This window comes from Rousettus aegyptiacus, unplaced genomic scaffold (assembly GCF_014176215.1).
Source record: "Rousettus aegyptiacus isolate mRouAeg1 unplaced genomic scaffold, mRouAeg1.p scaffold_m13_p_1, whole genome shotgun sequence".
In the NCBI taxonomy this organism is placed as follows: Eukaryota; Metazoa; Chordata; class Mammalia; order Chiroptera; family Pteropodidae; genus Rousettus; species Rousettus aegyptiacus.
The window spans coordinates 103,303,951-103,320,471 of NW_023416284.1; the positions used below are offsets into that span (position 1 = coordinate 103,303,951).

The 16,521-nt window shown below is 38.5% G+C and overlaps 1 protein-coding gene across 1 annotated transcript; it reads left to right on the forward strand.

Annotated features, from left to right (window-relative positions):
- The first annotated feature begins 396 nt into the window (after positions 1–396).
- On the forward strand, positions 397–14,233 carry ADGRF4 (adhesion G protein-coupled receptor F4). Its single transcript, XM_016158915.2, has 8 exons — positions 397–483; positions 1,546–1,600; positions 3,905–4,056; positions 5,247–5,498; positions 6,346–7,722; positions 12,709–12,750; positions 13,125–13,184; positions 14,186–14,233. The coding sequence occupies exons 1-8, from the start codon at positions 397–399 to the stop codon at positions 14,231–14,233; spliced, it is 2,073 nt and encodes a 690-aa protein (XP_016014401.2).
- Positions 14,234–16,521: the final 2,288 nt, after the last annotated feature.

Sequence of the window (16,521 nt, forward strand, 5' to 3'; positions counted from 1 at the left end):
TGAGTTTAATGAAAAGAAAGTGCTCAGAACAGTGATTGGCAAATAGAAATTCTTGATAAATGCTACTTACTATTAAAGAAGCTTGTGGATTAAATAAGAAATGGTGCTTTCGTTAACATATACCTTTCCCGGTGCTTTCGTCATTCTTGTCTACTATTTGTAGAAAGGGCAATAGTTGATAGACAGTCTTTCCTTTTTTACACTTTAGATGGCTTGAATATAGATGTTGGTGTCTTTTCCTGGGGGAGGTTATTTGGTATGAATATTTCAGAGTACCCAGAGACTCACTAAGTTGTTGGGTAATTGGTTAAATATTGTTCTGATTGTGTAGTATTATCACTTTTAGTTGGATCCACCTTCATTCTCTATTGCAGGTGAAAATTCCAATGTGTGAAAATGAAGTTCCAGGCAACCATGATTTGCTGTTTAATGTTATTTCTGACCACAGAATGTTCTCACTTTAGATCCAAGATCCACATAAAAGTAAGTTTGATCCATCCTTACGTGGCCCCATGAGAAAACCAGTAGTTCTGTTAGATGGTTATTAGATTTATGATAAATAAGATGGCATTTTAAAGAGCTTTTCAAATGATTGCAATTTTACTCTTGCTGATAGTAGTTTTCTAAAGATAGGAACAAAGAAGAGTCGAGAGATGTTTGGGATTTGCATCAATACAGTCGCAAGGTGCAAAATGGTGTAATAATATAGTATAAAAATCATGTTGCAAGCCAAAGACAATGTAGACAGGCAGTTGTCCAGAGGAGGAGGTACAATCATGATCCACTTAATGACTGGGATATGTTCTGAAAAAGGCATCGTCAGGTGATTTTGTCATTGTGCAAATGTCATAGAGTGCACGTACACAAACCTAGATGGTATATCCCACCACATATCTAGGCTGTATGGTATATCACTGTTGTATATGTAGTCCATTGTTGAATGAAATGTCATTATGCAGCACATGGCTCTACTGGCAGTCAAGCAATTTAGGTTCAGACCTTAATTTTGATTCTCGTTAGTTGTACAGTTTGCTTCTCTGAGTCTTAATTTCCTTATCTATACTATAAAGGATATATTTTTTTTCTTTTAGATAATCTTTACAGTCTTTGATTTTATTGCATCCTAAAGCTTATTTCGAGTATCTGCTCATTCTTTCCCTTATTAGGTTATACAGTATCTGGTAGACCATATTAGTTCCATTTTATAGTTACAGTTGAAATGGGCAGAGAACAGCTTAGTGCTATATTCATCATCTCTGTGTTTTCCCTGGATACTTAAACTTTCCAGAAGATGTGCCCAATCCTCTAACCCGACCTTCAGAGCCCAAGTGACCACCATCAAGATTCTAACCCTCATTGGAGGGCGGTGCATTCTCTGTGCATGTTCACATCCATATTTCCTTCAGCAAGATCCTGCAACGTCAGCACATGGACCTGCTGCATTTTCTTCCTAGTCCTGAACACATTTTTCTCTTCACACCTACATTGAGATGAGATAGGAGAGTCCCACAGTAAAGAGGACCTTTGGAAATTTATGTTTTGCAGGATGAAGATAAACTTCAACGTCCTGAAGGGAAACCCAAGACTGGAAGGATACAAGGTATGTGGCTACAGAACAGTCTTCTTCCATTTGGTGACTGGACAGAATAAGGGAAGGACCTTAGTATGGCAAGCATGTCCCCAGACCACAGACTTTCAAATAGAATAGTAATCTCTGATAAGATCTCAATGTTTACCAGCATTGATAGATTTCTTTAGAATTCACTATCCATGGCATAGTCAAAGCAAGTTGGCAAATATTCACATGAGTTCTAGAATAGTAGAAAAGTGTTCATTTTAAAACACCAAAAGGAAATTTTGAACTAATGGGCAAACAAGAGGCAGAAGGGGAAAGAAGACGAGATTCATTTATTCCTCCTTCAAAGATATTTTCAGGTGGCTTAAATGCGTGTAACACTATGGTGCTAAGAGGTCTGCTGAAGTGATATCAGGTATCATGTTGGTGAGACTGGTCACTCTTGAAAAGTGAGAGAAAACTTTGGAAGTAATAATTAGTAGTAAGATACTGAAATCACATGATTCTCACCCAAATAGTAGGAATAACTGGATTCTGCACAGTCATGCACAAGTATATGCTTGGTGGCAGATAAATCTTTACGTAGATATGAGATTGAGAACAAAAAGAGAGAAAGGGATCTAACACTTATTGAGCATTTATAATCTAAGTGCTGCACAAGATGCTGTCTCATTCAATATTTGTAAAGACACTATGACTTCATCTACACATTATATGGATGAAGAAATTGAGAAGCGTTCAACTTAAATAACTTGCCAAATTGATACACTGGGTACATGGCAAACAAAGGTGCAAATTTACTTGTTTCCTTTCTCTGTGAATGGATTCATCCACGGAGCTGTCCAAGTCATAAACATGGGTGTATGCTTTGACTCAAGTGGTCACCACATCTTATCAATTTCAACACCTTAATAGCTCTTAGCATCATTTACTTCTAACAGCTTCATTCCTGGGCTTCCTGCCTCAAGTCAATTTATGTTACCCATAGCAAAATTTGGCGTGCCACCAGTTTTTATAAATAAAGTTTTATTGGAACTCAGCTGCATCCATTCATTTAAATATTGTCTTTTACAGCTTTCATGTACAAAAGAAGAGTTGAGTAGTTGTGGCTGAGACTGTGACCCACAGTGTTGAAAACATTTACTCCGAGTCTAATATTTAGCCAAAAAAAAAAAAAAAAGGATATCTGGTGAACTTTAAATTTCAGAAAAACAATGAATAATAATGCATGGGCCATACATACCCTAAAACATTATTTGTGGATTCTATATTTGCAAATTCTCTTACTCATTGAAATGTATTTGTAACTCCCAAATCAATACTCACAGCACTTTCTCAACCATTCACAGACATGCACAAATCAACAACAAAAAACGAGTCAGTCAAAGTGCACGTTCCCACCTGAGGTTGGATGAGATGGTACTCTGCCTTCTCTCATATGATACACAAGCGTTCTTTGCATGGCTTATGCAGTGCCACACGTTTTGCTCTTCTGTGCTTTTTGTTGGTGATTTTGCTGTTTAACATGGACCCCAAGTCTAGTGCTTAGGTGCTGTCTAGTGATCCTAACAAAGCTGTGATGGGCTTTTGGAGAAAGTACATGTGTTAAATTGCTTTATATGCTGTCATGAGTTATAGCACTATTGGCTGTTAGTTTAATGTTAATAAATCAACAGTAGATATCAGATAATACACATAAAACAAACATATATTGATATTGATATGTTCATGAAGATGTGCGCAGAAGCTCCCAGGAACCTAACCCTGTATTTCCCCTAGGAGCAATGGTTCAGTATTTGCTAATTCAGTATTTGTGGTGGCGACTCCAAAAAAAAAATAACTATTGCAAATAAAGAGAATCGACTGTATCTGGAAACAAAATTAACATTTAAATGAGCCTCCTGTATTTTATTTTATATATATCTGGTTCTTTACAGAAAAGTTTACAAATTCCTGCTCTATGCTATTGTTATTTTTCAAAAACAAATGCAGTCATGTTTCCTAGTAACCCCCATGTTAGCACAGCGTTCAAGGTCCTTCATGACTGGATCACCGCTTCACTGCCCCTCATCTCTTGCTGCTCTCTTGTCGGATACTCTGAACTAGCCTTTCTGCGTGACCTGTGATCTCTCCTTTCCACACGCTGCTCACTTTACCTAGATATCAGTTTCACCATCTACCTGGCAGGTCTTATTTGTTGCTGAGGACCCAGATCGAAGTCACCTTTTCCGGAAGCAGTGCCAAATTCCAGAATGAGTTAGATGCCCCAGTCAGAGTGTGAGAATGCTAATTAAGCTTCTTTTTCTTTCTCTTTCTTTTCCTTTTCAGAGAAATGCAATGAACCTTGCATCACTTCTTCCAAATGTAGCCAGCCCTGTGCTCCCCATTATCATGGAGAAATAGGATTTACATGTAATCAAAACAAGTGGCAAAAGTCAACTGAAACATGTACAAGCCTTTCTGTGGAAGCACTCTTTAAGGTGATGGCATTTGCATATGATTGGTTACAGGAGCCAATCCTCTATTATAGGAGGTGATAGAGGCATTTTTAATGTGTTCTGTTTAGCACGACGACAAGTCTCAGATCTGGACTTAGGAAAATCTACAGAGTGGATTCAATTTGTCTTTTCTTTTTTTTTCCTTACTTAAACTCTCAGGTACTCTCCTCCTTACCCACCCCTCTCTAATCCTTTCTCTCAGAATCTTTTCTCAAAAAAGATCCAAAACTCATTTACACAATGGTAAATACTTAGAGGTTAAAGTTTTGGCTCTGAAGATAGATTTGTATGCCCCTTGTGATAATCAATTAATCAACTAAATGTGTTTAGAATCAAATTCATTTTGATATCTTTTTCTAATATTTCAATCACTTTACCAAAAGAAAGAAGAAATGTGTGACCCAGAGACAATAGAAATCCAATAAATACAACAAATCTTAGTTAAAATTAAAATATCCTATATTATGTCCTTTCACTTAATCATAATTTTCATCTTCCTTCTCTCCAATCCTATAGGAACACATGGATCTCTTCATTTCCTAAAAATTTAAGATTGGGTTTGTAAAGGGGTTGTCATGGAGTCTCTGTCTTTAGTATAGGGAGAGTTCCTTGCAACACTAGAGGCATTCAAAAGTGAATTAAAGTATTGCTTTGATTTATACAAAGCCACATTTTGGGCAACTCTAAGTAAAAGTAAGGAAATAAGCACATAATTTCTCCTAGTTAATGAACTCTTTCTTAACTCTTTGAAATTGCAGTTCCTTTGTGTTCCATGTGAGACCTGCCAACCTCTAATGTCTCTCACCCCACTGAAATACCATGTGGTTCCTCCTTAAAAAAAATTAAAATAATTAGACAAATTTTGTTTCTAGAATTTCTCCACATCTCTGGAGATAATTGTCTTGTTATAATATTTGAGTTAAAAATCATACTCCTCAAAGCAAATTCCAACAGGAAAAGTCAGTATCTTTATGTCTGTGGGTTTTTGATAGAATCTCCTGCCAGTTTGTGACCCTGCCTCAGCCTCTCCATACTTCTCAGCATCTAAACCATTTTTTAGGACCAGTTGTTTCTCTATGTGTTTGCCCCATGTGGTTTAGTTGTGCCTTTAACTCCTTTAGTCTGACACATGTCAAAGGAAACAACTTTTTAAAATTTATTTACAAAAACAGGACTTAAACACTGCGTCACGCCTTTCCATCGCAGCGCCATCTATCCCTCTGCACATCCTTGACTTTCGAGCTCCGGAGCCCGTGGAGAGTGTAGCTCAAGGAATCCGCAAGAACTGCCCCCTGGACTATGCCTGCATAATTGATGTCGTGAAATCCTCAGAAGCCACATCTGGAAATATTGCATTTATAGTGGAGTTATTAAAAAATATTTCTACAGAGTTGTCTGATAATGTTACCCAAAAGAAAATGAAGGTAGGTACTCTTTGTTAATGCCATTAAAAAACTGCCCCCACCCCTTTTCAAAACCTTGCACATTAGCAGTTTCAAATGTACTTTTCAGGGTAAAAGCTACAACCACCACAGCCACCATAACAACAATAACAGGCATTTCATTTCAGGAATTTTATTCTAGTTTATGGAAGTTACCAAGAAGTTAGAACCTTTTTTATATGTATTTTTGTACATACTTAATATTTTCAAGAAAATAGCACTTACTGATGGGGTGAATAAGACTGTGTCTACTCTAGTGTTTCCAAAATTTCATTCTGTAGAATATAGCTGTTCTGAGAAATATTAACAGAGCTTTTGTTGTTAGGAGAGAGATCCATAGCACAGCAGAGGTAGGGACTCTGAGTTAAAGTTACGCCCTTCCTTACTGTGGGATTTTTTAGCGCTTTAATGTGTTAATGAACTTTGGTACTCTTTATAAGTGGGAGATTTAGGGATATGATATCAGTATTTCTCAAACTTAGGTTACCATAGAATCCATCCCTAATCTCCTCTATTAAACAATCATTAATATCTCATGAGGAACTTGGGTTATACACACTGAAGTTTGGAGATGCTTTCCTAATAAAGCAGATAAATTTTATCTGTGTTACATTTTATTTTATTTTTTAATTTATTTTATTTTTGGCATTCCTTTCCTTTCTTTCCCTTGCTGTAGGCTTATAAATATGAGATTCTACTAAAGAGTGAATTTGAAGAGAAATATGTCAAATAAAATTAGATAATTTGACAGAAATTTCAGATTTTAGAAATTGACTTTGTACAATCATGTGTGAATCCTTAGTATAATGTCCTCTTTTCTCCACTGCAGAGCTATAGTGAAGTGGCCAACCACATCCTTGACACAACAGCCATTGTAAATTGGGCTTTCATTCCTGACAAGAACGCCAGCTCGGATTTGCTGCAGTCAGTGAATTTGTTCGCTAGGCAACTCCACATCCGCAATGAATCCGAGAACGTTGTGGATGAACTCTTTATTCAGACGAAAGGGTTTCACATTAACCACAATACCTCAGAGAGAAGTTTCAGATTCCCCGGGAACATTAACAGTACATCAGAGGGTATCTCATGGATGATAGAAATTCCCAGGCACGAGCTGTGGAAGCTGCCACCAAATGCATCCCAAGCCGTCAGCATAGCTTTTCCCACCTTGGGAGCTGTTCTGAAAGAAGCCAACTTGCAAAATGAAAGTCTCCCCAGGCCAGTAAATGGTCTTGTCCTTTCGGTGATTTTACCAGAAAGATTACAGAAAATCCTACTCACATTTGAGAAGATCAATAAATCCCGGAATGCCAGGGCTCAGTGTGTTGGCTGGCACTCCAGGAAAAGGAGATGGGATGAAAATGCATGTAAAACGTTGGATATCACAAACAAAGTGAAATGCCAGTGTAACTACACCAATGTGATTATGTCTTTTTCCATTCTAATGTCCCCCACATCTATAGATGACAAAATCCTGGATTATATCACCTGTATTGGACTCAGCATCTCCATCCTTAGCTTGGTTCTTTGCCTGCTCATTGAAGCCATGGTATGGTCCCGGGTCGTGGCGACAGAGATATCATACATGCGTCATGTGTGCATTGTGAACATAGCTGTGTCGCTCCTGATTGCTAATGTATGGTTCATCATAGCCTCTAATTTTAGCAAAAAGGCCCAGGACCACAAGTGGTGTGTTGCAATGACATTTTTTAGCCACTTTTTCTACCTTTCTCTGTTTTTTTGGATGCTCTTCAAAGCACTGCTCATCATTTATGGAATATTGGTTGTTTTTCGTAGGATGATGAAGTCCCGCATGATGGCCATTGGCTTTGCCATTGGCTATGGGTGCCCATTGGTCATTGCTGTCACCACACTTGCCATCACAATGCAAAAGAAAGGCTACATGAGAAGTGATGCCTGTTGGCTTAACTGGGACAAGACCAAGGCCCTTTTAGCATTTGCCGTTCCAGCCTTGGTCATTGTGGCTGTGAATCTTCTTGTGGTTTTTGTTGTTGCTGTCAACACTCAGAGGCCCTCTATTGGCAGTTCCAAGTCTCAAGATGTGGCCATAATTATGAGGATCAGCAAAAATGTTGCCATCCTCACCCCACTGCTGGGACTGACCTGGGGTTTTGGAATAGCCACTCTCATAGAAAGCACTTCCTTGATATTCCACATAATCTTTGCCCTGTTCAATGCTTTCCAGGTAAGTTCCAAGAAAGAGACTTATTTTATTAATTAGTTATTAATATTTTATTTATAAAATATTATTTTTAATTTGTTATTCTGGTTATACAACCAAAGATGGCTGTGATTTTAAAATACAGAACATAAAATGTTTCTTCCATTTCCCTCCATATCTTAGGACATTTAGATGTGGCATCTCTCACCCTATTGATTATCAAATGGGATTTAGCTGATCAGACTAGTTGGGTGGGAATTTCCTCCCTTCTCTCCTCGCTGATTCACCTATATCCCTCCTTAAGTTTATTTCCCCCCCCATCTTTATAGAAATATAATAGACAACTAGTTGCCTGCATTTACATTGTACAATTCAATGATTTTTTTTTCAATTATAGTTGGCATACAACACACCAGCCTCAGCTGTATAGTATATTGATCAGAGATTCATACAACTCGCAAAGCACTCACCCTCCAATCTAGCCCCATTACTTCCCCCCCACGTATTCATCCCAACATTATTAACCATCTTCCCCATGCTATACTCTACATTCCCATGTCTACTCTGCAACCATCCACCTGAACATCTCCATCTGTTTGCTCTTTTTCCCTCACAACCCCCTCCCTCCTAGTATCCCATAAAATATGCTCTGTATCTATGAGTTTATTTCCACTTTTGTTGTTGTTGTTGATTTATTTTTTAGATTCCACATGCATGTGAAATCATGCGATATTTATCTTTCTTTATTGGACCCATTTCATTCAATGCAATACCCTCTAGGTCCATAAAGGCAAAATCGTTTTCCATCCCTTTCCTTTTAGTCTGTGTGTGTCTTTTAATCTGAAGGGAGTCTCTCATAGGCAGCATATGTAGGGATCTTGTTTTCTTATCCATTCAGCCACTCTATCTTTTGGCTGGAGCACTTAATTCTTTTCCACTTGAGGTACTTGTTGATAGGAATGTAGTTGTTACCATTTATTCCTGTTTCCTGTCCCTCCAACATTTCCTGTAATATTGGCTTGGCGATGATAAATTCCTTTAGCTTATTTTTCTCTGGGAAGCTCTTTATCTGTCCTTCACCTCTAAATGAGAGCTTTGCTGGGTAAAGTATTCTTGGTTGTAGATTCTGGGTCTTCATCCTGCTGAATATTTTTTTTGCCAAGCCCTTCTGTCCTGCATAGTTTCTTTTGAGAAATCAGCTGCCAGCCTTATGGGTGCTCCCTTGTAGGTAACTATCTGTTTTTCTCTTGCTTCTTTTAAGATTCTCTCTTTGTATTTAAACTTTGGAATTTTAATTATGATGTGTCTTGGTGTGGGCCTCTTTGGGTTCCTGTTTTTTGGGACTCTCTGAGCATCTTGGGGTTTTATGTCCATTTCCTTCACCAGGTGAGGGAAGTTGTCCATCATTATTTCTTCAAATAGCTGTTCAATATCTTGTTTTCTCTCGCATATTTCGATGATAAGGACATTTTTACCTTTAATAGTGTTCCATAGGCTCCTTAAATTATTATTATACTCTTGGCTTCTCTTTGCTTGCCATTCGGATTGAGTGTCCTTGGCTTTCCCATCCTCTATACAGGTCATTCGATCCTCCTCTTTATTCACATTGTTTATTCCATTTAATATTCTTCTCATGTCAGATAATGTTTTCTTCATTTCTTACTGGTTCTATTTTATAATTTCCATTTCCATTTTTATGTTTTTTATCTCTCTGTTGAAGTTATCACTGAATTCATCTACACTTTCTAAAAGGTCATTGAGGATTTTTATAACCAGTATTTTGAAATCTGCATCTGTTAGGTTGCTTGACTCCATTATTTCTGGATCTTTGTTCTGTTTTCTCATATGGTTTCTGCTTCTTTGTCTTCCCATTTTGGCTACCTTTCTGTGTCTTTTTCTATGTACTAAGCAAAGCTTCTAAATCTCTCAGTCTTATTAGTAAGGCTTTGTGTAGTAAGTGTCCAGTGGCACAATCCTGAGAGGGGTTTAGCTGCAGGCCAAATTTAGCTCAAACCTGTGCCCCTCTGAGGCCACTTGTTAAGATTCAGCAAGCAATCCCCAGATGCTATGCTTATAGTTGCCTCAAAAGGGCACACCAGAATCTGAGGCCAGCTGTCATCAATGTGAGTCTTAGTGCTGCTCAGCAAGCAGCATCTGACTCAGGGAGGACACACCTGGATGTGGCTTGGGTGTGGCCATGAGTTGGAGAAAGCAGAGTTTCAGGGAATCCTCTGGGCAGAGTGACCACTGTTATCCAGTCTGATGATGCCTCTGCTATGGCAGCACTGAGTCTGTGCACTGGTGTGGGGAGGTCTCAATGGAGGAAAAATGGATACCATCAGCACTTCTGCCAAGGAGAGAGCCTCTTCGGGGCCCTCGCTCTGACAACTCAGTGTCGTCCTATAAGTCCCTGCACAGCCAAACCAGCACTGATGCTCAGAGCGAGCAGGTCCGTCACCACAGAAATCCGCTCACAGTCGCAGCCCCTTTAAGAGGCATCTGCCGTTGCTGCAGCCTCTGTCTCACTCAGCCGCTTGGGACTTGGCCACCTCGTGGCCTCTCCCCATTCTACCTTCTGCCATTGCAGGGTGATTTCTTAGATTTCTCCCTAGTTGTATGGCTTGTTCATCTAGCTCCCAAGCTAGTTTTCCTTGCTGTTTGCTCTTTGTTTTTGTCACAACTTCGATTTGGTCGCCAGAGGAATGAACGGAGTCTCTGTCGTCTATGCCATTTTTTCCCTTCCCTCTATCTTCACCTATCCTAAAATTTCAATGTCAGAAGTTGACCTTCACTTACAGAGGACTAATCTTCGGTCAGGAATGTGCGAGGCTACATTCATGTGTCATGCCTCGAAATAAGCACGATTTTTATTCTTTCTCAAGTAGTTTGAGAACTCAGTGAAATGAGTCATTTTCCATGGTGTGAAGAGGTAACTTTGACATTCTCTTTAGGTATTAACCAGTCGGGAGTTCTCATGCCTCTTCCCTGCTATTTTCTATGGTAAAAATGTAGGTTGTTCTTCATAGAAATGGATCTTGCTACATGTAACCGGATCCTGGGAAAGTCACTTTTCTTTGGGCCTCCACCTTCTCATCTGTAAGATAAAGAGACAGATCTAAAATGCTCTATTGTCTTTTCTTCCTTAGCATATTTGGTTGGTACACTTATCCCTCTAAGAGCTCTTTTGCTCCATCTTGGCTACTAAGCTTGCACATTTGGAAAACTGTTATTAGCCAGACTGCTTTTTCATACCTGTGGGTAATAGAAAATCTGGCAAGTTAATATTCTTAATTATGGTTTTAATCAGAGATTGGCAAACTATGGCCTGCTGCCTATTTTTGAAATAGTTTTATTGGAATACAGCCGTAGTCATTCATTTACATTTTGCCTGTGGCTATTTGAGCTATAGTAGCAAAGCTGAGGTAGTTGTAACAAAGACTGTGTAGCCTACAAAGCCTAAAATATTTATTATCTGCTTCTTTGTGGGGGAAAAAAATTCAATAGTGTTGAAATAAAATAACTATAACTGCATAATAAAGCAGTAAAGTATTTCTATTAACATGTCACTACTATTCTATTTAAAAATTTGATACAAAACATAAAGCAGACTTTAAAGAAAATTCAACTCAGATGAATTATATATCTTACTCATAATTCTTTAATAACTATGGAGAACATATATTTCACTCGACCTTTCATTGTTTTAAAAAGAAACTTTTGACTTTTTTTTTTTTAAATCAAAAGCTCTTGGACTTACATAAATTTCCCTGCCTCTTGAAGAGATTCCCACCGATTACTCTGATGATTAATGATCTCACTGTATTTTTACTTTGCAATCTAATACCTCAGAAAATTTTGTTCCTTTTTTTTAGATCTTTTTTTTCTCTTCCCTCTTCCCCTCTTGCCTTCTTTAGTCCCCCCCACCCCTGACCTATGGATGTTGCCGTTTTCCCCTTAAGAACTAGATCTCTGAAGGCGGGGCGTCCTCTCCCACGTGCTCGCAGAGTGCATCCTGGGCCTGGCACACTCAGGGTGTGGTCTGTGGCTCTACCTGGGGTGGGAACCCAGGACCTTCTATGCGTAGAGGAGACGTGCTAACCACTACACTATGGAGCCTCCCTTCTCTTTTCATAATAGAAAGGAAAACACTAAAACACTGTGACTCACATTTAAAAATTTCAGTCTTCTGATTAGTGTTTCTTCACCATGAAACTATCTGTAGAAACCCAGATTTCCCTCCACTCTCATGGCAGGATCCAGATTTTTCTTAGACTTCAACTCTTGTCATTTAAAAAGATTGACTTCCACTTATTGTGATTTTATAGGTGACCGAATAATTTAAATGTGAATAGACTCTGGCTTTACAGGTCTACATACTTTTCTTTCTCTTTTATGCAGAAACTTCCTCCACCAGCATAGAGAATCTGGCTGCCTATTTCTTGACTTTTAACTACCACTTAAAGTAGACTAGAATACAAGATTCATTTTTTCAAGATAGCTTCCATGATTGTGACTTTGTGTTGCAAGAGTCCATGTCACAGTATTACTATCATCATAAGGAAGAATAGCTACCTTTATATTTAGGAAGAAAGTAAACAGATTTAATAAGGTTGAAAACTCAATCCTACATCTGTAGCTATTCAAAAAATATCAATACATGTTATGCACATGCATGAAGGCTATCCTCTTTCTTTGAGATACAAAGAAAATACATTTCAATGCATTTTTATCTAAATCAGTAGAAACTGACATTTCTAATGTCTGATAATGGTCCTAGAGGGTATCTAGAAGAGTGATATCAATATAATAGTGGTATTAACATGAGTGGTGTCAATATAATAGCGGTATTATTAATAGAACATTAATATAATGTTATATTATATTAATATAATATATTAATATATTAATGTAATATACTAATAGAATAGAATATATTATATCATAAATATAATAGTAACATAATGTTGTCTGCAAAACTATCCCTCATACTTCTGTTGAATTTTGCCACAGGGATTCTTCATCTTGCTGTTTGGAACCATTATGGATCCTAAGGTAATTTAAATTTGTTTAGCTTACTGTAAATGATTTCCATATGGCAGAGGGAAGTGGAAGGATGAAGCAGGTTTAATGAAGGAGCATGCCAGGGATGTTGAGTTTATAGGGCACTAGCTGTGAGGGGGAAAGGAAAGAACTATACTCTCACATTTTCTGTGCTTCATTAAGTCAACAGGAGACTTAATAGCTGCTGAAAAAAATTTTAATCTTAATTGTAAATCTCATTATAACCACACCTCGACTTTTTTCTAAATCTTATTATTTGTTAAACACTGTTCTAAGACCTATGATACTGGTTATTGGTCTCCAAGTTTCAAGATATGGGTCTGGGAATTGAGGATGTCATTTCTTCATTGTCATTGCTTCTTTAGATAAGAGATGCTTTAAAGATGAAGATGTCTTCACTGAAGGGACGATCAAAAGTAGCAGAGGTGAGCCTTTCCATTTCAATACTGGAGGATGAGTGTCCTTAGCAGTCATGAAGAGATAAATATCATAGTTTAGTATTTAGGATTCTTTACAAAAGAAAAGCATTAGGACATACTTTCATTCATTCATTTCTCATTCAACAAATATTAGAGTATCCTGCTAAAGCTTAAGGTGAGCAGAATATACCCCTCAAGAGAATTTTCCACATTGGACATATTTCAACTTGACATTTGGACCACTGAGATAGAACAAGGACCCAGAATGATAGATTCATAAAATATTAGTGCACAGAAATGAGAGACGAGTTAGAAATGAAATTCTAGTCTACCCTGCTCATTTCACAGGTAAGGAAACCAAGGCCCAGAGTACTTGAGATTTGCCCAAAGTGACCCAGCTAATCGTGAGAATTAGCATTCTCTTTGCTCAGTAAACCACACTCTCTTGGCTTGAAGTATCTGTGTATTTATAGATTTCGAAGATGACCTTCGTCCAAGTTGTCTTTTAAGATATTGACTATAATTGCTATTATTGCTATGTTAATTAGAAAGAAGTCATTTACTCAACTGACAGTTTCTCAATAAGAACTATTCTCTTAAAAACAAATAAAAAGCTTTCTGGACACATTAAGAGTCAGCACTAATGCTTAGCTAGTGTTCAGTGTGATTTTTAACATAGTTCACTAATTCTATGGCAGACATTTTCTTCAGTTTTTAACATTTCTGAAATTAGAATGTATCTTACAATCGATAGCACGTCATGGTTTAATTTGCATTTTTTTCTTTTTCTTTCTTGATGAAACATAAAAATAACAATGTAGCTTGCAATGTTAGATTCAGTGAAATATGATAATTTAATTCTGTGCAGTTGTGTCAGTTTAGGTACTTCTCTTCATGTCTTCATTTTTACATGTTTATCTCTAGGCAAGCATATACGTAAATATATGTGCATTTTTGTCAATGTCATTACTCATTGACACCACTGTTTTTTTTTTTTTTCCATTGAGAATGCATCGCTAAGCCCAACCAATGGATCTAAAGTAATGAATCGCTGAGGATGAGATGTGAGTATTAAAAACTTAAGGAGAAGCTTCACTTGCAAGTTGTGACAAACCACTCAGTGCCCCTTATGAGCATGCTATTGTCTACTCTGTGATGCCGAAGTAAGGTGGGAATGGAACAGCTGGACATATCTTTCAGAGATTAGAAATTTCTTTATTGCCCAGTGTATAAATGAAAATATGCACAATTTCTTTAAAACCTAAGTCATCTCAGCTTACGTGACCAAATCTTAAGCACACTTTCCTTCCTTCCTTCCTTCCTTCCTTCCTTCCTTCCTTCCTTCCTTCCTTCCTTCCTTCCTTCCTTTCTTTCTTTCTTTCTTTCTTTCTTTCTTTCTTTCTTTCTTTCTTTCTTTCTTTCTTTCTTTCTTTCTTTCTTTTTCTGTTCTCATTGAGAGGATGCTGTCACACCTGCACTGATACGGGATATACCCTCACTCACACACCTTAATTCCATCTTGTCAGTGCGTGGTGATACTTATAATAGCCCAATTATTGAGAAGGAAGATTTAATTGATTGAAGTTACAAAACAAGAAGCCTGTGTTTCCCTAATAAAGTTGGGGCCCAGAATCATTCCTAAGGGGCTGTAGGTAGACTTGTAGCAAATTAGCTGTCTACTCATAGCCAACCTCTGAGACATTTCTACACAAGTGGAGTCAGGGGAAAACAAATATTAGGCAGTCATGAAGGGAACAACAAGTCACAGAATGGCAGCCAGAAGCTAGAGAGGTAATAGGGGAATGTGGGTAGGGATTTTCAGTCTTGGTATAGTTCTGTCTTGGAGAGATTTCATGGCCTTTCTGCATGGATATGGATGAGTCTCAGATTTTTTTAAACACCATTTGGCAGCAGATGCATCCTCTTCTACATTCCTCCCCTTTCTGAGTCAAGGCCTGTATATCAACGGTGGGGCAAAGCGAAGCATTGAAACAATCTGATGGAACCAAAGACACTCTGAATTGAAAGAACCCTAAAGAGATCTCCTGTGTTGCAGATTCTACAAACCTGATATTGTGCTAGCGTGGGACATTGCATATGGTCCCAGAGAGAGGGAGGGAGAGTAAAGAGGATTTTGTCATATACAGTGACTGACATATATGGGGTGCTGGGAAACCAGAGGAAACACTGGCATATTATCCTTAATTAATCATCATCACATTTAGCTTTTTTATATTAGAACTTAAAAATAGGGAGGGAGTATATAGAACTTTACAAAGGTTAACACTCCCAACCTCTACCCATTTTCTAGCCTGTAGAGTTGCACCACAGTGGAATAGCTCTATAACATTACTTGATTGGTTACTAATGGAGAGGTGGTTCAGATGATTTGTTAAAGATGACCTTTCCATCAAGGTCCCAATTTGAGCTGTTAGGAAGTTTATTAGACTGTTTTAGCTGGAGGAAGCCCTTCCTTCTGGGGATCATACATCCAGCCATTCTAGAGAAGAGAAGCAGATTTGAGGTCTTATGCACAGCTAATGGGCATACCTGGTTGGTTGTAGTAGAAGCTGGAGAAAGCCAGTAGAAGCCAAGATCAGAGACCACTACTTACCAGAACTGGGAGGTGCACAAGGCTTGGACTCATGTAAGGAGGAAGCATAGGAAGGAGGTGAGAATGCACTAACAACTCTCCCCAGAGAAATCCACACAATCTTCAACTTTCCACTTCTATTTTTGAATCTGTGAAGTGGGGGAGCGAACTGAGGATTGCATTCTTTCAGCATATCCTCCTCCTGTGGCCCCAGGCTTATTGAATGTTCTTAGTAGTTGGGGCTGTGCTTCTCACATTTGGATGCATGTGGTATCAAAAGGATCTAGAAACAACTGGCACAATGGCAGACCATGTTGGGGGTGGCTGAGAAGGGTTAGAAGACCGGGATGGGAAATTGACACTAGGTGATCTTCCCAAGTCCAGAATGGAGAGCTGGAAGCATGAGGGAGGTTTTTCAGCTGAGATCGCAGCTCTTCTACAGGGGTTAGGTCAGAACTACAGCTCAGGGACACGGAGTTTATGGTAAGAGCAAGGTAGGGTTGCAACCCAGGGCTGGACTAAACCACAGGGAAAAGGCAGTATTTCAGACCTTCGCCAGAGGACTGATGACGGAGTCTCAGGAGTTAGGAAGAATTCCAGTAACGAGAAAGTGGGAGGGAGGTCAGAATTGAATTTGCAGAGAATTGAGACCTCTGAGTATGGGTGGCAGCTCCTAGTATTCCAGTGACCTTTTGATCAGATAGATCTTAGAAATAAGGTCTTGATGGCCCTGTCCGGAGGTCCTGTGGT

Excerpts from the sequence above, each read along its gene's own strand:
- ADGRF4 (XM_016158915.2), top strand. The coding sequence starts at position 397 with ATGAAGTTCCAGGCAACCATGATTTGCTGTTTAATGTTATTTCTGACC. Across the intron at positions 484-1,545 it reads GATCCAAGATCCACATAAAA|GATGAAGATAAACTTCAACG; the intron begins GTAAGTTTGATC and ends TATGTTTTGCAG. Across the intron at positions 5,499-6,345 it reads TTACCCAAAAGAAAATGAAG|AGCTATAGTGAAGTGGCCAA; the intron begins GTAGGTACTCTT and ends TCTCCACTGCAG.